At 33.6% G+C, this 23,492-nt stretch overlaps 1 protein-coding gene across 1 annotated transcript in view; it reads left to right on the forward strand.

The window, feature by feature from the left end:
* The window catches only part of GRID2 (glutamate ionotropic receptor delta type subunit 2), a 1,455,891-nt gene that overhangs the window by 1,141,700 nt on the left and 290,699 nt on the right, over window positions 1-23,492 (forward strand). The window contains exon 11 of the mRNA XM_031010484.3: window positions 13,318-13,630. Coding sequence (XP_030866344.1) covers window positions 13,318-13,630 — 313 coding nt within the window. The remainder of the gene's footprint in view (window positions 1-13,317; window positions 13,631-23,492) is intronic.

Genomic DNA, 23,492 nt, shown 5'->3' on the forward strand with positions numbered 1-23,492 from the left:
TTTCAGTTTGGGCATTTCAGTCAGCGATTGCTTCTGTATTCTTTGCCCATAAGCAGCCTTCAGATGGCCTCTTAGAAAATTGAAGAAGTCTCTAACGTGACTGGAAAACTCTTTCTGATGGTCCGTTTCTTCAAAGATATAGCATTACCTCTTGGGAATTATAGAAACAATATATTTTTAAGCCTCTTCTAATGCTACTGTAATTTGTAACTGGTAACTTTTTTCCCCACTTAGCATTCAATAAGCATGTATTGGGGCCTAATGTGTAGGTGGAATTCTGGAGAATACACAAAGTATAGAACACAGAGTTCTTGTTCTTCAAGAGCTAAGCAGCTATATAGAGAAGAGAGAGACAGAAAGACAGAGACAGAGACAGAGAGAGAGAGAAGAGATCAACACATATCCACCACTTGCTTTACTATCTATACTTCAACTTTTGGTGGACTCATCCCATCTTAAGGATTCAATTATCATCTATAAGTAGACCACTTCCCCAATTGTTTCTTTAACCCAGAACTCTCACCTGAACTACAGGCTTTTATTTCTCACAATGCCTTCAGCATTTTCCATTTCTAATGGGTACCTCAAACATTAAGTGTTCAAAACTGAATTGCTGATTTCACCCCTTTCCCCCATCCTTGTCTGTTGTAGTGTATGGCAACTCCAGTTTTCAAGTTACTCAGTGCAAAACCTTTGAGTTGTCCTTGAATTCTCTTCTCTCTGTCATGCCTTATATACAATGCATCAGCAAATTTGTCTGACTGTAAATCTGAAATATACCATAAATATAAATATGATCACATCTCACCACTCGAAAGCCACTATTTTCTCTCTTTAGGACTATTTCAATGGCCCTTTAACTGCTCACCAAGCTACTGCTCTTTTTCCTATTTCTGTTAAAAAATCTATTTTTAACAGAGCAGCCAAAGTGATTGTTTTAAAATGTCAGATCGTATTACACTCTCCCTATAACCCTCCAATAGTTTTCCTTCAACTCTAATTTACATAATTCCCTATAATGCCTTATATTTTCAATTATATACATGTACACTTACCACCATGTCTGTGAAATCTCTTTCTCCTACTTCCCTAGTATGAGTATTGCTTAGGTATAAATCAGAACTCAGAAAAATAAAAGTAAGAATTAAAAAGGACATATGTGCTGAAAAAAATAGAGCAATGAATAAATACTGGGGAAGTAATTAGGAGGAAGAGATTATACAGAAACCATAAGGCAAAAAGTTAATCAAATTTATCAAGCATATTATAGGGGACATGGCCAACTCCACAATTTGTTGTTCACCTATAATCTCAGGCAAGCTATTTACCTTGTCTGAGTCTTAGATTTGGCCTCAGCGAAAGGAAAGTGGTGATACATCATGAGCAGGGTTGCAGCACAGCTGGCATAAATGGAGGTTTATCCCACACATGTGGGCTGAAAATATTAGAACCCAAGCTACGAAGGTCAGAGTGCCTGGCTAAGAGCTTCATATGGAAAAAAAACCTTTAAGTCAATGACAAAATGGGAGAGACTTTTTTTTTCAGGCAGTATATAGCCAAGAATCTATTCCTTGAATGCTGGAATTGAAGGTTATATAAAAGCACTTATTACTACCAAATTGCAAAGAACAAGCAGAGCAAGTAAGTTGAGAGAGAGAGAGAGAGAGATCTTTCTTGGAGAACATTTTTGGAAAATGACTGTGGGCAAAGCAGTGTGAAAATAGGGAGACAGAAGACTATGAAGATAACATACCTATATCAAGAAGTTTATATTGAAATTGAGCATATAAAACAGATATTATGGGATAAGTCCCATAGGAGAGATACAGAGAAACAGAGAAATGAAGGATAACTGTAAACTCTAGGGAGGCAATGTCACAAACTCAGGTGAAAATACATTAGAAAAGGAAAACTAGGTATTTTTCAGTACATATAATCAGGCTGGAAGATAAAAGCTGGTTCAGAGACTAGTGAAAACATATCAGGCTGGAAGATAAAAGCTGGTTCAGAGACTAGTGAAAACTAAATTGTTCCTATAAGGACTTTAAAAGGAGATCAGCATGTGAGTTGACTTGGAGGCCTGCTAAAGAGGGAGCTAGGAGAAGGAATAGCACGTGGTTTCTGAGAAACAGTGTAGCAATAAGACTTACCACACATAAACTAAACTAATAATAATGTTTTTGTCACTATTGTGCTGTCAGAGAAAAAAATCTATTGAAATAATGAAACATACTAATTTTGAGAAACATCAGTGTGGCAAAACCCAAGAAACACTTTTCAAATGAATATACTCAAATTGCAAGATCAAACATCTATTAATTATAATAGGTAAGAAAAAGGAAACATTCAAAAAAGTCCTTCAAAGCGAAAATATGTAAATTAGAGTACCTTCATAATCAATAAACACTTATTGAGCATCTATTCATGTGCTATCAATGTGTTAAAAAATACAAAAGTGACAAAAATAATTATTGCTCAAAATTCTGTGCAGTATTTAGAAAGATTGGGTAGGGATAAACGTGTATTTCTCTAAGATTACATTACATTATGATAAGGTTTATGGAAAAAATGTACATACCTGTGTATATGTAAAAATAGAAAAGAGTCTAAAAGAACTTTTTCAATCTCAAAAGAGTGTTTACATATGAGGAAATGTAGCAATGACTGTTAATTGTTTATAAATATCTGTTCTCTCCTTTCTTAGTAATACAGCTCCTGAATCATAATAGCCAGATACAGACTTCCCACAATATGAATTTTCCAGTTTCTCTCCTTAGCTAGTGTGGTCATGTGACTAAATTGTAGCCAATGATATTTAAGCAGAAATATCATGTGATGCCTCTGAGAAATGTTCTTAAAGGAAGGATTTTTATTCTTATTCTTATCTTCCTCCTTTCTTCTGGCTGGAATGTTAATAGGATGACTTGTGTTCAAGCAGCCCTCTAAAGACATGAATTGGAAGCTATGTACTGAGGAGCACAGAGCAACAAGAGAAAATAAGTAAAATAAGTTTGGTTCTTTACTCTGGAAGCATGATAAACCTGGGACAGTCAGCCAGGGAACTTCTTCCATGTTGGTTTTTAAGCCAGTGATATTTTGGGCATTTCTTTTACCTGCAGGAAGAAAATAGGCTGATTTTATATAATTTGACCCTTTAAAAACTAGAATACATTCATACATAGTTTTTACAGTCAGTGTTTAAACTTATTTATTTTTCATCTTAGTTTTGCTTCCCTATGTTTTATAAATGGTAAACTTATTAGCCATTCTGTGGTATATAAAAGTTTCACTTTTATGTTTTGTTTTTATATTGATTGGCCCAACTTCCATGTTCAGCTACATACACTAACATAATTTAAATTACTGCATTTCATTGGGAATCCAAGTTAGGAAATTCCTTTTCCCACATTTTTAATACCTAAAACTTGGGAAATGAATAACATTATAAGTACTTGAAAATAATATTCACTGACTTATCATGTGTAAGCCCTGTCAAAATATTTATTTTCTGCTGAGCTTGGAAGATATTTTAAAATGATTCCATTAAAGAAATTTTTAAAATTTTTGAAATATCTATTTACTTAAGATGTTGAAGAAAACATAAGCATCTACCTTTACCTTCCACTTTTTAGATCTCATATGATATGAAAAATAAATAGAAAATTAGAGGAAATTTTACAACAGTACTCTAAATTAAGTAAGGGTACCCTCCATGAACCAGGAATTGGCAGATTTCAGAAAAGCACACTCCTAAGAAATTGCTGTTTTTCACGTGACCCTGACAAAATCCATTAATTGTCCTAATATAGAAGGATACAAACTGCAGAAAAGAGCAGGGTATGAGCTCAGCAGGAAGCATAATATTTCATTGCCAAGTTGCTGTTGTGGCTCAGTAGCAGCACTTCTGTTATCTTCTGCATGGCTCCTCACTCTTCAGCAAGCAAATTAGGACTCATTCGCATGGTGATCCAGGGTTCCTGGCACAGCAAGATAGATAGCAAGCCATTGTGCCAGCCCTCCAATGCTCTGTTTGTATCACATTGCTTTTCTCCCATTGATCAAAGCAAGTTCCTGGCTAATCCCAGAGTTAAAGGATAGGGAAATAGACTGCACCAATTGTTGGAAGAGCTGAACAGGAATACCAGAATAGGAAGAACTTTGTGGCTATCTTATGTAATCTGCCGTGCTGATCAGTTAGACTAATAAACCAAGAGAAGAAATGAAGGATAATAAATTCAAATACCTAATAGAGATCAGGCTGTTAAGGTATAAAAGTAAAGTTGGGTATAGTACCTATGCACACAATGTGCTTGAATTGTGAGAGCTAAAGTGAGTTGAAGATCTCATGAACTTTCCAAGGGGGCACTGTCTCTCAAATTCAACAAGTTGCTTGAAACAGACTCCAACAATTTTCACATGAAATTGTAAGTTTGAATTTCTATGTAGACTCTACTAATTTTGAATTCTGGCTGAAGTATTTTAAAACTGGTTGAACATAACCACATCTGTAAGTTACTTATGAATCATGGACCATCAACAGGTGAGTTTTGACAGAGAAGACTGAAAGGATAACATTTTACAACTTTATTAAATATAATATAAATAGTACAATTAATATATATTTTATATAAATTTGTGTCCTATAGACAGTGAAGACCCATAGGTTAATTACAAAAATTGATAATACATCATGTGCCCCCAACTCCAAAATTTATATACAACATAAGTAATACCTAACAAATTACCAGATTGAAATACAATAAAATTAAGATGAATAACATTTTAAACAAAGACAAAATCTCAAACCACTTGGAAGTAAAAATAGCAAATGAGCAAAAACTCTCATACACTGTTCCTAGAGCAAAGAGGAAATAAAAACTAAAAGTATACACTATTTAGAAAATAATGATAACAAAAGCACTACATGTAAATTGTTTTTAAAACTTTGCTTACAGAAACGTGTTCATCTTTAAACTCTACTTAATTACTAAATTAAAATAATGAATCAAGCCTTCAACTCAATAAACAAAATATGAAGCCATTAAAGCTTGAGTTAAAATGCATTAGAATCTGTATTTTAGAATTCATAAATCAGTAGGGTTAATTGAAGGGAAAAAACAGTTGTTTGAAAAGATATAAAACAAAAACAAGCCTTGGGCATGTCTGGTTTTGGAAAATGAAATGCATATATAAAAGTATCAAAAAAATGTGTACACCACAATTAAGAAAAATTTTCACAAGCATGATGGAACAGTAAGTACAACTTTATCCTAATTATTTGAAAGAAACGTATGACATGAATTATTATCAAGGAAAACATCCCATCATTAAAATTGACCCAAGAAGAAATAGAAGACAACTAAATATATGTCCAATATGACAAAAAATGTAATTTGTTTACAAACAAATTAATAATGTTATCTCCTGCCTGTTTTCTTAATTTCAGGAAAGAGTAGGCCAAATGATTAAGACATTTCATAAAAGTTGCCCAATTAATTCTGAAGAGCTAGAGTAATTCCCAAAAGAATGGCTGAAAATGAAATCACATACAAAAAAAGAAAAAACATTCAATATCACTTTAGTAGTGGTAATAAAAATACTTATTAAGTGATAATTGAATTCTTTTACAAAATTCTTTTGGATATGAATATCCAAAAATCTTAAATGTCCTTTCATATTTAATCCATCAGCATATTAGAATATAGTAAAATATTACCAAACAGGGTTTATTACAGAATGAGCTTCATTCAACCAAAAGATAACAGGAGAATCTTTGGCAAAATATCTAATAGTAAGCAAAGTTGGAGACATGGATTAGATAATAATATGAAATCATCATGTGGTCTAAAAATGAAAGAATGGTATTAAAAAATCAAAGGAAAAGGGGAAAGTAGGGGAAAATAGGATATTGTAATGCAGTTTAGGGAACAAGTGGAAGTAACAGATTTTATTTAAAATTTTCAAAACGTTAACTGGAGAAAAAGGAGTAAAGGCATAATAAAATTTTTAAATATTGAGGTTAAAAACTATAATAAAAGTGCAAATCTTTCTAGATAGTAAAAGAAAAACATACCAAAGAAAACATGCTACATAGAAAAACACAGTAAATATAACAAAATATACACAATAATAAATAACATAAATAATAGATTAAATAAGATACATTTTTGGGATATGGATCAAACACTACACCCTCATAATAGGCCATTTTCTCAAGCATACATGGAACATTGACAAAAGTCAATTGTATATTGATTGGCCTCAAAGAAAACACTATTAAGTTCCATTTAAGTACTTTATTACAAATAGTGTTCCCTCATCAAAATACAATAAAACTACAAATTTAAAAGAATAGTAAGAGGAGGCTTTTCACCTGAAATTAAGAAATCATCATGTTAAACAACTGTAGAAAAGAGAAAAAGAAACAAAAATTATCTTTAAAATTAGTGGTAATAAAAATACTATATATCAGAATCTGTAAAGGATACTTAAAGGTGTAATTAGTAGTCTTGGCCCTCCCCTCCCCTTCCCTTCCCTTCCCTTCCCTTCCCTTCCCTTCCCTTCCCTTCCCTTCCCTTCCCTTCCCTTCCCTTCCCCTTCCCTTCCCCTTCCCTTCCCCTTCCCTTCCTTCTTGTCTTCTTTCCTTCCTTCTTCTCCATCTCCCTCCTATTTTTCCTCCTTCCCTTTTTCTTCCACCCTTTCTTCCTTCCTTTAGCATTTCTTCAATCCTTACTTTCTCCCAAGCAAACCTGGAATCTTTACATTGTAATATTATTTAAAGGCCAAATAAAATCAAGTAATATTTAAGAAAACTATCAAGAAATTTCAAATATTTACAAAAATTTATTCTCTTGAAGAGCAAGAGAAGGAAACAGTTTAGTAAGTTAGATAGGCAGAAGTAGACCTAGTACTTGTGAGATGTGTGCCAAAACTCTTCAGTAACTATTTTCCTTCTGCTTTCTGTAGAAAATATTTAAAGTTGAAATGAAAGCATTTCCTGAAGTGATATGTGAATTACTACAAGCAATATGTACAAAACATGAAAAACAGAGGTGATATTTAGTTTGGAATTGTCATATTCAAAATCAGAAATAAAATTTTCATTCTGATAGAGCAGTGAGTTTGATTTTATTCTCAGATTAAATTACAGAATGGATTATTAATCAGATGTGTTTTAGATGATTAAAATAGCAGTTCATGTTTTTGATAGCATTAGCTATTCAGGATCAAATGAATATCTGATTAAATATGTATTTTGAGTTCAATAATGCCTTTTACAAAGCACTTTAAACCCTATAGACAAATGTGGCTTGATGGCAGTGTAGTAAGGAATATAGGTGATTGAAAAGCTATATCTAAAGTTAACTAGTGAGCTATCATCAAAGTGCATAGAACTTTAGAGGCATATTGCCATACTTTGAACTTGCCAATGTATGCTTCATCAATACTTTACTAGTAATGTGAATGAAGAATTAAAGGCTTGCTCCTCAACTTCTGAATGGCTCAAACCTAGTAAAATAAAGTTGACATAATGAATGAGAAGTATAGATTACAGTAGATGTGAAAAATACAAAAGAACCAAAGAATGAAATTAAAGAGACAAATATAAAATCTAACATTTGCTTCAATTGCATAAGACTATGTGGGCTACTAGTTTGATAGTGTTTATTTTAAAAATATTTTTAAAATTTTATTTGACCTTAAATTTAGCATAAGGCAGTATTAAAAATCACCTAATAAAAATGATACAGCCTCCAATTTTATTTGAAAAGTATATAATTTATATCAGTTGAGGAAACTGATTATTTAGACTGTGTTCACAGGAGAATGACAAGTATTTTGAGGGACAGAAAATCATATCTTTGGAAAAAGTTTGAAAGCTTGTCATAGGACAGATCTATTTAGATTGATAACATAATGTATGGATGACAAAACTAAAACATCTAATAAAGAGTACAGGGAAGCAGGTATTGATTCATTATAAAATCAAAGTTTTATAATAATTAGAATATTTCAAATGCAAAATTTTCATCTTAGGAAAAGCAATTGGACTTGGTGTAATGTTAAAATAATGCATGTAAAACACATGACACTTGGTATATAGTAAGCACTAACTAAATGCATACTATTAACCTTACCAATATAATGTTCTTAGCATTATATTCAAGAATAAATTAGATCTTTAGTTGTTACATATAATCATTTATTTTAGATTAAATTTTGAGTAAATGTATTTCAATTTCTCTAAGCCTCTAAGATTCAGTGATTATATTGCTTATTAGTCATGCTCCATTGTATCATCCATCCATCTCCTTTTCATGACTTGAGAGAATGCAAATCTTGTATCTTCTCTCAAGGAAAATATTATGACTATATAATTAAAATAATTTTAAAAATGTATTTATATTCCAGTTTTAGTGCTAGTCCTAATCAAAATTTAAATAATAATTTTACATTAAATATTTGACATATAATATTTTGTAATATATTGAATTTTCTATAGTAGATGCCTAATTATCTTAGCTATTTGCAAATAATGTATAAGTGTAAATATACTGATAAATCAAGAACCTTACTTTAATTATTGACATAATTATTCAGGATATTAATCTTTTATCATTGCTATAAAATAGTCAATTTTCATGTTGCCATTTTCTTTTTATTATTTAAATGCCTCTCTCTGTTGGGAATGCGGACAAAAAGATGGAAGAGATTTATAATAGTTAGGTAATATAAGTTTAGTAGGGGCTCCATCTTTATTTATTCATATATTCATAGCAAGTATTTATTGACCATGAATTCTATGCCAGAAAATGTGATATGTAATTTTTTTAAAAGTCACAATCCTTGCTTTCATGGAGCTTATGGCCTAGTGGAGGAGTCAAACATTATTGAAAAGATCATATAAACATATGTAAGATTACAGCTGTCATAGTGGCTAGGAAAGTGAGGGATGTAAACTTCTGATAGTGTAAACAAATTATTGTTCCAATCAGAGAGATAGTGGATAGCTTCCCTGCGAAAATGAAAATCAAGCTGACGTATAGATATAAATGAGTGTTTACTTGAAGTTTCAGGAGGGTCAATCCAGACTGTGGGAAGAGCATGTACAAAGACCATGCATCAGGAAGAACTGCTGGAAGGGAAAATGGTACAGTATGAATATGTTGAAGCAGGTTGGGGGTAGCCTACGTAAAAGTGTATAGACCATGTTTTTAATCTTTCTCCTAAGAGCCATGCAAATTCATTGAAAATTTTTAAAGTGTGGCAGGAGACAGGATCAGATTTGCTCTATAGAAAGAATACTTTGGCTGCAATAGGGAGATTGAAGAGGAAGAAAGGTAGATTTCAGGTAGTCTTACAAGGAGCTGGAGCCTAGGAAAACAATGAAAGCTGGAAATAGTAGAGAAATGAATGCATATTAGGATGCTCAGGAGGTAAAATCAATAGTGATAGATTTGATAGGGGGCATAGGCTGGAGAAGATAATGAAGCTAACAAGTTTTATGACTTATATAAAAAGACACCATTCATTAAAGCAAGAGATGTTGGAAGAGGACTGGTTGAATATCATAAGTATGATGTTAGCCATGTTAAATGTTAAATTTGAGGTATTTTTAAGTCATTTAGTAGAAATGTCAATTATGTAGTTGAATAAATCAGTCTAGACCCCAGAGCTCAGATACACATCTAGAAATAATACATTTGTAAATTGTGTGTAGATGGGGACAATAGCAGTAATGAACACAGATGGAATTGCCTAGGCAGAAGAGCTCAAATGAGAAAAGGATGTAGGCCCAAGTCCAGAGAACTGCTAACATGAGCTTGAAAAAGGAACTGAGAAAGAGGTGTATGTTATGTCATGAAATTCAAGGGAAAGTTGTGTTTGTGATGGAGGGAGAAATCATGAATGCTAAATGTCAAGAGACCTGATCAGATGAGCTTTGAAGTATATCCACTACATTCAACAATACAATAATTAAGAAGTACTTTTTCCATGAGGAATAGGGTATCCAACAATATGGGGAAAAAAGAGTTTTCTCAGAGTGACTGGGATATATAAAAATGGAGAGAAAATGTGGTAATGTGGAGTAACCAGAGAGTAGAGGGAAGGGCTCAATCTCTTTGATTTCATTTTAACAAGAAACAAAGAATCTTTTAATGGGAAATCTAGTTAATAGGATGATGTTGAATGCATGAGACAGGAACTTAAGTATCTGAAATAGAGAGAGATTGATACATTTAATGATGGAAGGTTAGCCTTAGGAAAGGGGACAGCTCCTGTATTGTGGAAGCAGATAAATAGAGTAGACTGGGTATGGGCTATAGGTTGGAACACAGAAATAAGTATGATTTTTAATCTCCCATCTTCTATGTTCTCTATATAATAACAGTAGGATTAAAGATGTGACAAGTCGTTGTAAAAAGTGGACAAGTGAGTTGACCAAATAAATAAAAACCTAAGAAGGGTAAGAATAAATAATTGTCTTTGATCATTTCTGGTTATGTTGTTTATTGATATTTAGGAAGTTTTAGAACTGTCTTTCTGAATTAGTGGTCCTTGGCCTTTTTTTTTATTATACTTTAAGTTTTAGGGTACGTGTGCACAATGTGCAGGTTAGTTACATATGTATACATGTGCCATGTTGGTGTGCTGCACCCAGTAACTCGTCATTTAACATTAGATATATCTCCAAATGCTATCCCTCCCCCTCCCCCAACCCCACAACAGGCCCCAGTGTGTGATGTTCGCCTTCCTGTGTCCATGTGTTCTCATTGTTCAATTCCCACCTATGAGTGAGAACATGCGGTGTTTGGTTTTCTGTCCTTGCTTGGCCTTTTTTAAAATTTTGCTTCAGTGCAGCACCTCTAATATAAGAAAGGACTACCACATACTCATTATCCATTACAGTGTTCTGCTGTATCATTGATTCTGAAGGATGGAGTGAAGCACCTCTTTAGGAAGACTATACAAAACTCAGAGATGGGAAAGAGAGAGAGAGAGAGAGAGAGTGTGTGTGTGTGTGTATTTGTTAGAAAAAGTTCATTATATGATTCTGATATGCCTCCCACAGGGAGGCTAGAAATTTCTCCTTGAAAATAGAATAGCCAAGTGTTGAAAATAGACCAGAATTTAGGAATTTGTTTATAGATATATGACAAGTAATTGTTAAATTTAATAAATAGTGTAGCACATACAAATAATCAGCTCCCTTTTCCTAAATAAAAAACTTTAGATATTTTTATTCTATTTTAAAAATTCACTTCGTGATATTTAAAAGTATCCATTATTAAAATCAGTAACCATTCCAATTTATAATCATTTAAAAGTAAAACATTTAATTATTTATTAGAAAAATATTTATGAACATTTTATAAATATTATCAACATGTTGTCAGTAAATTCCTCCTCAGGTGGAATTTTCTGACTTTGGTTGAGTCATTAAATGCTTTGGGTCACTAGTGATCAATTAGTAAATTACTGATCCATAGTACTTTAATGGCCTGAAAAAGTAAATGCATCTTCTGAGCACCTAATTGAATCTTAGAGAGTTATTTATTCATCATTAAAATCAAGATAAATGAGTCAGCTTACAATAATGAAACTGAACAGTTACATTCATTTCACAAATAGATTAAACTAAAGCTCAGAAAAGACAGGACAAGGGAGTTAAACATCCAGGTTAGATTTTCCATCTGAAAAGACCCAATTCCCAATATCTTGCTATAAAAATTAAATACATATATGAGTTTGAAAGCAATATTTTTCTGCAAGTTCATTTTCATATAGTGTTATTAAGTTTAATACCATTCAGTTAATAATTGTAGATCCATGGTACATATACTAATATGGTCTTGTTATAATGTAAATAGTACAGTTTAAACAGCAAAATTTCACACTCTTTTAATATAAAGAATTTCCTAGAACCAATTACCCTGAGTGCCTACTATATGGTTCATTTGGAAAATGAATGATAGTTGCAATATGGTAAAATGATTATGAGCACAGCCTTCGGAATAAGTAAAACATAGCTTTAATATCTGACTTCTGTACTTACTAACTGAGATCTGAACAAGTTACTTAAACTTCTGAGGTTTAGTTTCTCCACTTACGAAATGGAGAGGAAAACACATAATTCATAGTTCATTGTAAGGACTAAGTAAAAAAAAAAATACTTAAATACTTAGCACAGGGCCTAGCAGCAAATATATACGAACTCGGTACACACAGACATACAAACACATACCCACACTGCTTAACTTTAGCTAGAATATTTTTAAAAGCATTATTAGTTTGAGACCAGATTCATCCAAGTTGATTTAACATTCTACTAGGGATGTTACTTTTCATATCTTTCTTTGTTTTTGTTCCCAAAAGCTATAAACACAAGTTTTATCTTCTTTCCTGAAACAATTAAAAAGAAAATAAGAGAAAATGTTCAAAAAATAATTTACTAGTGTTTGTGTTTGTCTGGAAGGGTCATCCTGCAGCTTTAATCACAGCTGAAGATCATTATTTCAAAAAGACACATCTTTTAGATATTTAAATATGTATTATCATATTATGCAGTTTAAATGTGAAGTCATCTACCCTCTGCTTTACTGAGATTCTGTTATGTTTTAAATAAATAGTAAATGCTGTAGTTAAGAGTGCTATCACTGAGAATCTAAGAAGACACATTAGAAAGGGATTATTACTCCAAGAAGAATTCTCTTTCCTTAATCATTAATTTTTCATTAAAATATTTCTGAAGTTTATACAATGCAATCATAGTAGTGACCTTTGGCATATGACACCTTAGTGCTATAAAAACTCTAACAAATCTGTTTAGAGCCCAATAATATAAATTTCTATGAAGAGAAATATAAACCAATGGTAAAATGCCACGTTGAAGTTTCTAAATAGCCCACCTACTAATTTACATGTTAAGAACATATTGGGAACATGTTCCTAGGAAGGATTCTCCATTATAAGCTTTTCCTTTACTGTTAATGATTTCTTTGATAAAATGACCCATGAAAAAAGACAATTTTCTCCCTGTGTTATCTGTGTCTGAAATATTCTTCACTGATTTTACATGTGCTGATAATATGAACAAGGTAATTTGTCTGACTCTGGTGGGGCAAGATTTTCAGTAAGAAATGCAAAATTCACACATAGCTCTTCTGTAAGAAGTCTTTGCAGTGTTTCAGTTTATATAAACAGATTTATATTGCCTGAGGCATCTATTTTTCTTTCCTCGAGGCAAGCTGAAGTGGCACAAATGAAATTGTTTTTCACACTGTTAATGTATTCCTTTCTCTTTCAATTTCTCAGAGAGCGGACATAGGGATTTCTGCTTTAACCATCACTCCAGATCGTGAAAATGTGGTGGACTTTACAACACGTTACATGGACTACTCAGTGGGGGTACTACTTCGAAGGGCTGAAAAGACAGTGGATATGTTTGCCTGTCTTGCACCATTTGATCTCTCTCTATGGGCTTGCATTGCTGGCACAGTCCTTCTGGTGGGTCTACTGGTCTACCTCTTGAACTGGCTTAATCCCCCACGATTACAAATGGGATCAATGACGTCTACTACTCTCTACAACTCCATGTGGTTTGTGTATGGATCTTTTGTACAACAAGGTAAGGAGCAAAAGTACAGTCTAGTATTTAAAAAAAATAGAATGTGATGTTTCCAAAGCCATGTATTCAGTTAATAAGGTTCTGTATCTGACATCAATAAGTGTTCTAAAGGGTACTCAGAAATGCTCAGAAAAGAACATTTGCTGCTTCCTCCTAGTGGATCTCTGACACACCAAGTTTCCAGCAATAATGGTTCATTGTCTTTTGATGTAAGTTTAATTTCATCAACAAAGGCAAATGTGAATGTCAAAGGTAAAGCTCACAGAAAACATCAAGATCAGATTTTCCTCTCCAAACTCTGACTTTCTGAGAAATAGCCTTACAAGGATGAAATTACTTATTACCAGAGAAGGTACTATTTAATTATTTACATATGTAAGAAATGCTAGGACTTGTTCTTTGTTCAGAGACATTATTTCATTCATTAAAAATATTGACATTGAAAAGACTTCGGTTAATTTGAGACTGATGAGAAATTTTGTGTTTTATCTTTTACTTTGATATGTAATCTTTACTGGTGATTTAACTTACAATTTCACTATTTTCTAAAGAATGTCATTGCTGTGTTATTTAATATCCAATCTGCCCAACTCTTTAAACTTGTCTGATTAATTATTTGGCTCTCACTGTTTCAAAATAGAAATATTTATTGCATTCCTTACTTGAGACTATTGCCTCATAGAGAATGAAATAGTAAGAAAATTGATAGTCTCTTGCAAGCGCTACACATATGTTGAAGAGGAGGATGTTTGCTACAATGGAGACATTATACTTTTGTGCTAATATTTACAACTCTCAATAACATCTTTCTTTTTATTCCTATTTTCTGTTGGACCTTCCATTTAACTTCATTTTTCTATTCTAATTTAATCAAAGATTAGTCTAGAACCTTCTTCTGACTTGCTAACTTCTAATCTAGCCCTTAAACCTTTTGTAAGCATGCTTTTCCCTCCACCTTTCCATATCCAGGGCTCTAAGCTTACCTGTTACTGTATATTTTTCACAGACACTTTTAGTTCATTCATTAATAATTAACTCAGTAAATATTTAATCCACACTATCTAAGTAGAACTTTGCTAAGCACTGAGTGTATGATGGTGAGCAAGAGGGTCTTTGCCATCATTGCGCCACAACAGAAGTCTAATGAGACACAAACATGTAAACACAGGATTACAATTGTGGGTAGAAAGTTCTGTGGTAGGATAAGCATAGACTGTTAGGAGATCATAGGTGTAGAAGCGCTTAATATATGTTAATGTCACAGAGAAGGCTTTTTAAAGTAACACTTTATACAGAGAGACAGAGTTAACTATGGAAAGTGCTTCTTGAGGAAGATAAATGGAGAAAAGGAGACATAAATGGTTAGGATGGAATTTCAGACCAAGAAGTGAGAGAGAAATTAAGATAGTCCAAGCAGAGACGATCTAGTAAAGATGAGGCTGAAGCTACATTTGTTATTATAAGGAGTTTGAACTGATCCTTGAAATGATCAGATATTTAAAGATAATAAATGGGAAAATACAGATGCAAATTTTACTCTAGAAATATTCTGGTTATCATGTGGAGAATAGATTGAAAAAAGGCAATGTGAAAAGTGAGACAAATTAGAAGACTATTACAATAACTGAGCAAAGAGTTGATGTGGCTTGCTCAAAGGTAAGGTAGCTTTGGGAGTCAAGAGGATAGTATTGATGAAATGGAATCAACAGGCTTTGATTACCTATAGCGTGGTGTGGGGGTCAGTACTGAAGAAAAAAGGAGATAAAGTTTTATCCCAGGTTTTTGAATAGAAAATTATGTATATTGGATGTGGATCTCATTTACTGAAAAAATAAAACAGAAAAAACAGATATGACAGGAGAGATGACACATTCATTCTGCTGCACATTGAGTTTGAGCTATCCATGAAACATCCAAAAGAGTATTACTAATGTGTACTTAGTGGTTTGATATATTTGTCAGATGCACAGAAGAGACATCTGGACTTAATATATATTTAGGAGATATTGGAATGTAGGAAATTTTGAAGACATGGGAGTTAATGAGATCACACAGAGTAGTTGCTCTTAATTGCAAACTCCTGATTGAGGACCACTGGCCCATACAAAGCCTAGGACAGAGCTCTAAGGAAAGGAATGGATAGAGGCGCACTCAGTGGTGCCTGATAAGGAGTGACTATAAATGCACAAGTGAAAATCAGAGCAGCTAGTAGTATACGTTTGGTTGACTGTGTTAAACCTTTCAAAGAATCAAATGAAATTAAGGCTTGAAAGGTTTTTGTTGGATTTAACAATAAATTTATTAATGAAGCAAAAAAGGCTTGTCTTTGCACTATGATGTCTGAGGTTTCAGCTAGACAATTCAGAGGCCAGAGGCTAAAATCATCCAAAGTCTTGTTCATTTCACTCACATGTCTGGTAGTTGATGCGGTCTGTGGGCTAGTGGCCTCAGCTTTTTCTCCACTTGGGCCTCTCCATGAGCTCACTTTGCATGGGATAGTTTGACTTTCTCACAGCATGGTAGTTGCTTTCTCCACAGAGAGCATCCCAATTAAAGAAGAATTTTATGTTCCAGGTTGGGAGTCATAAACTTGTGTGATGGTGTGAATTCCTCTTGCAGAGAACATCCTGGATGTACCCACCTCATGGGTTTTTATGAGAATTTACTAATGAATGGTTAAAATTGTGAAGTTCTTAGATATAACTTATATAAGTGTCACATAAGTGTTTACTAAATAAATAAAACAATGAATTAGACTCAGTGGCAGATAATTGACATATGTAAAAAAGGGATAACAAGACAAATGATTGTAGATCATTTTGATGTAGATAATGATTGAAATAGTAGATCATGGGGTACATGAAGAACTATAAAGAGAAGGACCAAGAATGCGAATGTAATGAAGAGTAAGAGTAGAAATTGATAGAGTAGGCCTGGCGTGGTGGCACATGCCAGCACTTTGGGAGGCCGAGGCGGGCGGATCACCTGAGGTCAGGAGTTCGAGACCAGCCCGGCCAACATGGTGAAACACCATCTCTGCTAAAAATACAAAAAAATGCCAGGCATGGTGGTGGGCGCCTGTAATCCCAGCTACTCAGGAGGCTGAGGCTGGAGAATTGCTTGAACCCAGGAGGGGGAGGTTGCAGTGAGCCGAGATTGTGCCATTGCACTCTAGCTGGGATGACAAGAGTGAAACTCCATCTCAAAAAAAAAAAAGATAGAGTAGTTAGGAGAGAGTAGTAGAGGTCTTAATAAGATTACAGAAAAATAGTGAAAACATAATTATAAATGAGTTTGCAGCCTGTATTTATAAAATAGGACATCTAAGCCTAATTTTTTTTGAAATGTAATAGAGGAGAACATGTTGTAGGTATGTGGATACAAATTCCAGATGTTAAGATTTGGTGAAGGACTTCAAAGCTGATCAAGGAACTGAGAGATGAAACGGTTAGGTGAGCCAGCTGTAATGATGGCTTGGATTAGACTGGAGAAAAAGAAATTGAGCCATGTGTCAAAGTTGTGAATAAATAAGGAAGGATGACAAGGATGTTGATAGATATGAGCACTGACCAGAAAGAGGAGGTGACATACCTAGATATAATTAACCTCTGTTTTCATCTTACTTCTTTCAATTTATTCCATTTTTCAGTGCATGATTTCAACAACTGCCAATATGCTGATGACTCCCAGATCTACATCATCTATTCTTGAACTTCAGATTTGTATATTCAACTGTTACCTAGGCAACTCTCTGACTATACCAGAGGCACCCTAAATTTGAACATGCCAAAAATGGAATTCATTTTAGAATTTGAACCTTCTTAGCCTCTCACATTCTCTATTCCAGCTGATCCACCACCAACCATTCAGACTCATGTTAGAAACTCTGAAAATAGTTTTCCTTTCTTCCTCTTTCTCATCTTGTGTATCCAACCATAATCAAGTCCTGTCAATTTTACCTACTAAATATTTCTAGAAGTGGAAATCTTATCTAGAAAGATTAGCCTAGATTGTCACCTAGATTGAGGCTACCTCATTTCTCACCTGAACTATAGGAGTCTCATAAGTCTTTCTTCTTCCAGTGTTGTCTCCTGCAAATATACGATTCACATACTTGCATATATACCCAAGTTATCCATGCCATGGAAAGATAAACACATAATTCCCATTCTTCAGTTATTTTCTTGGCTTCCCAATGCCCACAGTTTAGAAGTCTGAGTTCTTCAGAGCATAAACAATATTCCATCACCTGGCTCCTGTCCAACGCGCAGTTCTCATCTCTTACCATTCGTGCCTCACATTTAATTGCCCAGTTACTCCAAACTGGTTTTTGTCCCTGACCATAAGACAAGACTCTTTCCTAACTCCTCACCTTTGTATCTGCTCTTTTCAATTCCTTGAGTGCCTTTGTTACCAACCTGATTAGACTCTACTCCCACTCTCTGTCTAGGAATAGCAAGTTCCTATTCATCCTCTAATTTTTTGCTTTTATTTCTCTACTTTCAAGAAGTCTTTCCTGGGATTGAGAACCATCTTCTATACTCCTCAACATGTATTTGTCATAGTACTTACCAACCATAGTGTAATTCCTTTTTTTAAACATGTCTCCACCTGAGTCCTTTGAATATAAGATAGTGTACTGTTTAATCTGTGTAGTCTCTTTGCTTATAGTTAAGTGCCTTGTACATGTTAGGCATTTAATAAATTCGTATTGATAAATTTAATGAATGGATGCTAAATACTTAACTAAATAAAGCATGGAGGTTAGCTGCAATATTTTGTTTATTAAATTATAGTCTCAAATAAAACACTAAAATTATCCACAAATGACTTAAAACTCACTAAACCAAAAAGAAATTTATTTGTAATGTCTCCACTGAGTTGTTGTAAGAAGCTAAGAGGAGTTTATAAGTGAGGCATCCTCTTGGTTGAAGCCTCATTTGTGAAGATGTTGACATACTTATGAATTGGCTTTCTGAATTCTTCCTCCAAGTGACCAAATTTCAATAAGTTTTGGAGCACACCCAGGAAAAAAAAGATAAATAGAATTACCCATATGGTTAGCATGCTTTTCTAGTTCTATAAACATGCAACAGATAACAAAAGTTATAAATATGTTAAATACCTTTCTATCCCACTGCTCCCTTAAATAAGTTGCACAGCCTGTAGGTTGATTGTACATTTATACAAATTTATAATGACAGATAATGCTGAATCGCATATGATTAGCTACTTCATCTTTGAAAAGCTGCTATTCTTCCACTTGCTAACAATGAAAAGGTGAATTCATTAAAAGATACTGAGAGCATCTTTATGCTCTGATTAAAAATAAATGAAGAAAAGGCTTATAAACCCTATGAAAAAGAGAATAAATCAATGACAGTGTCCATGTATAGGCAATTGAGTTGGAACTGGTGATATTTCCAATAAAAATACAGTCTTTTAAGAGGAAGTACAGCTGTTATTTCAGAATTGCAGTCTTCATTGAGCCACTATACCAGATTGAATAGGGATAAAGAGGCATTTCATGTGTTATCAGACAGATTTCTAAAAAAAGAGTTCACGGACAGCTAAAAGCAGAAAAATGTTAAATATATGTGAGTTGTTTACTAATCCTGACATTTTAAAAAATCTGTAACTTCAAAGCATTCTGGAAAAATAGCTCAGGGAATCCAACTGTGCAAAAGCAGTATGGTCCATTATAGAGATAAACTCAGTACATCTGTTTGGCTGGAACATTAAGAGCTTGTGAATTAGGTTGTAAAATGCACGAATGAGAGACCAATTTTATACAAGTTTTGTTGTCATTTTATGTCCTCCGTTATCTCCATGTCTACATACATCTCCTTTCAATTAATATTCTTAAGTGAAACTGGATTTGATTTTTAGAAGTCTCTTATGTTTAGTTTATTGGCAGTGACTCTATCATCTGGTCTCCAGAGGACTTCAATGACTTTGCAAATGTAGTTGTATGTAATTTGCTTTCTGTTTACATGCAAAGGGAAATTTTAGAGTTATCTTCAGATGTTTGTGTCTGATTATGGGAAATAGAAATATTTATAGTCATGTAAAATATTTGAAGCAACCACATATATGTTTATTTAGCAGCAAGCATTTATTAAGCACCAACAATGTGCCAGGAACATGAGTAGCAAAAGGAAAATAAGGAATAACTCTTACCTAGGGTTTAATAAATATTTCACGAGTATACTATGTGCCTTGCCTGGCCTATGTGCTTTGAGTATGATGCTAAATAAGAAAAACACAGTTCTTGCAGGAGTGTTCAACATCACGCCAATGGATCTTAACCAAATTGAGATCAAAATAAACCATTTCTGATGAGAGGAGCAGCCAGAATTATTGAAAAGAATAAAGAAGGAAAATTCCTTTGGTAGTTTTCTTAAAGATCAAATAGCTCCACAGATGCTAGTGATGAATAGAAAGCAGGCCTTTAGGAGTGTTAGAAATACTGAAAATAATTTGATGCTGTTGCACAAGAGTTAACATAAGAGACAACCCACTGATTTTGAAATCCCAAGACAATTTTTGGAAGAAAATAAAGAGTTCTTCCTACTGTCAGATGGATCACACTATTATACAGAATCCAACTTTCTCATATCCACAAAAAGAAGAGTCAGACATTCTTTTCTATTGAATTAGGCAACAGAAGAGATTGTTGATGGGAGACCATCTCTTTAAAATTTTGCACAGAAGGATAACTCAAAAAGACATCAATTTTAATAGTGTAGATATCAAATATATGAAACTTACCAATGTCCTATTTACAAACTCTCAAAGGATTCAAGCCTTGGAATGCAGTAGCTAAAGCCATTTCTTTATATTGTTATCTAATATTTCACATTCAATTTGAATATAATAAAAATGATATTGACTAGCTCTGTTGTTTACTGACCCTAGTGAACAGAGGAAAAATGAGAGTAATTCCCCATGACAGGTTAACTCGACTACAAAGACAGGTTTTTTTCTACATTGTGTTCTTACAGGTATTAAATTAAAACAGCTCTCCATAATTTTTATTTAGGCTCAAACAACATCTCTGTTGTTGTTAATTATGATTGGCAGTCCTTAACAAAGGGACCAAAATGCATTCTGAGTGCTGTCACGTCCATTTGAGAATTGCCCCATGCTGATTTAAAACATGACGAGGTGCCCATTTTCTTTCTTTTTATCACGCAATTCTTCACAACTAATAAAAAAAAAGTTGAACTTTCATGCTGAAAGTGAATGTTCAAATTCTACCAATAGTGAAGAGTAATTTGTGTACTAGAAAACAGTGCCATGATTTTAAGCTGTGAATGCATTGGTTTACATTCCTAATGAACTGTGATGAACTCCTAAGCAATTATGCTATGAACTATATGCATACTATATGGCCCTGAAAATTATTTAGCTTGATACCGACTCCTCATGACGTGAGTCAGAAAATTCTTTCTCATGCTCAACTGGGCTTTTGAAGAGTTAAAAGAAATCAAAGAACACGAGGCAAAAATCATATTTCTACTTATAAAACAAGAACTAGTACAATCAACATCTTCTTTGACTCCTTTGAACTACCTGTGAATATGTTCCATAATTAAAATTACTATTTTAGTATTTAACAAAAGAAAGAAGCTGTTTCCTAAGAGACACTAAAAAATTGAAGGGTGATTTTGAGAAAATATTTTTAAATCTAAATTTAAATGATAGAACAAGCAGGTGCTGGCCAGGCGTGGTGGTTCACGCCTGTAATCCCAGCACTTTGGGAGGCCAAGGTGGGTGGATCACGAGGTCAGGAGATCGAGACCATCCTGGCTAACACGGTGAAACCCTGTCTCTACTAAAAATACAAAAAATTAGCCAGGCGTGGTGGCGGGCACCTGTAGTCCCAGCTACTCGGGAGGCTGAGGCAGGAGAATGGCGTGAACCTGGGAGGCGGAGCTTGCAGTGAGCCGAGATTGTGCCACTGCACTCCAGCCTGGGCGACACAGCAAGACTCCATCTCAAAAACAAAAACAAAAACAAGCAGGTGCTATAGATTCTTTAAAATAGTATTGTCTGAAATCTGAGTAGAACTCAGTGTTTTTACAGTACTATATTACAATTTTTTCAGCTTAAGTAGTAAAAATGGGAACAAACATCCCCAACATAAATTTATCCTAAAGCTGATTTAGGATTGGTCTAAGTTAAAGTATTGGGCTCAAGGGAAAGCAGGTGGTGGTAGAGAACATCATTTAAATTATTTAGAATATAAATTTGAAAATTCAATTTCTGTTTGACATGCCCAAACCTGAATCCGTTTCCCCCTTTGTCTATGAATATGTAATTAGAGGTTTAATAATGATGGCTATATTTTTTAAAGCATGGGAAACTGAGTCAACAAAGTCAACATGTTTTGAAAATTAAGACTGTTAGCATTTAGCATAGCTCTAGAATGCATCCTTAAAACCCAATTATCATAGACATAATACTGTATTTAAAATCCCCATCTTCAACTTTAAAAAATTGTTGGTCATAAAGTCCTTATGACATTTTGTTAAATACCCTTGAAAGTGGTACAAGCTTTACTTGATTGTTTTTCACATTTATAAGGCAGAAAAATTCAATGTTTAATAGAGAAGTATAAATACACATTATGTATCTCATTATATATATCAATGTCACTAGTGAACTACATTTTTATGGCAATTTTTTTCTTTTTTGTGTCAAAATTTAACAAAAGATAAATGCATGACCCACCAATGCACTGTAGACACAAAATTGTTCTTTGATTTTGACTGTGCCCAAAATTTATAGAGTCTCTTTATATTTACAGCTCTTTATCTTAGACTCCAAATTAACAATCCATTTGGGATTGCTGCACAGTGTATTCTATCTGCTTCAGTTGTTTTCTAGCAGTTAGTGTTTATATCCGTTGTTTAAGCTCTACTTTAGCATGTCCTAAAAGTATTTCTTCTGCCTTTACTATTTTAAATTCTTCATTCTCTAGTAAACACCAACTTGGATACTAAACAAGAATTATTTAACTAGTCACAGAGGTGAATAAGACAGCATGATGGCTGTTTTCATGGAGCTTAGAATACACAAGTGACACAAACTAGGAAGCATGCAGCTCCATCATAGAATCACAATTGTCATGCTGAGGAAACACAAGACACCGCGAACATGGAATTCACAGATATCCTGCTATTTAGCGTACTGCAACTGGGTCAAATACATACTAAGTTGTGATACTGAAAGAGAGGAACACAGACCATGAGCCAATTTTTTACCTAGTCACAAAGGAAGAAAGAAATTGTTCAAATAACTCACTTGATCTTTGCTTCAATAGAGTGTCAGATTATTTAAAATTTTCTTTTATCTATAAAAATGTAAGATTCAGTAACATAAATATCTAACTAAACTGCTATTTTCATGTATTTGTGTTTCCTTAAGAGACAGCTCAGTTTACAATCCTGTTTTTTACCACTTACTAGCTATGTGACATTTGACAAGTTTTTTAACCTCTAGGTGACTCAGTTCACCAGATAATAATTACTGACTTCATCAGGTGTTTGAGAAAATTAAAAGAACTCATGGATATAAAACTATTAGAACTGTATTCATGACACAAAATCAGCACAGAACATTATAGTTATTATTTCCTCACTGTTTCCAAAGGCCACGGCAAGAGATAGAATCAGCCATATTGCTTAATCCTTCAATATTCATCATTAACTTCCAGAAAATAAGCATTAGTTTAAAAAAGCATAGTGTAATCAAGCATAAGGAAATATATTAGGAAAACTTGTTCAGCTAATGAAAATGTTTATAGTAAAAGCCATATGCTAATAAACTCACAATAACTTTGTCATTCAAGTAAATA

Source organism: Gorilla gorilla, chromosome 3, assembly GCF_029281585.2.
Source record: "Gorilla gorilla gorilla isolate KB3781 chromosome 3, NHGRI_mGorGor1-v2.1_pri, whole genome shotgun sequence".
In the NCBI taxonomy this organism is placed as follows: Eukaryota; Metazoa; Chordata; class Mammalia; order Primates; family Hominidae; genus Gorilla; species Gorilla gorilla.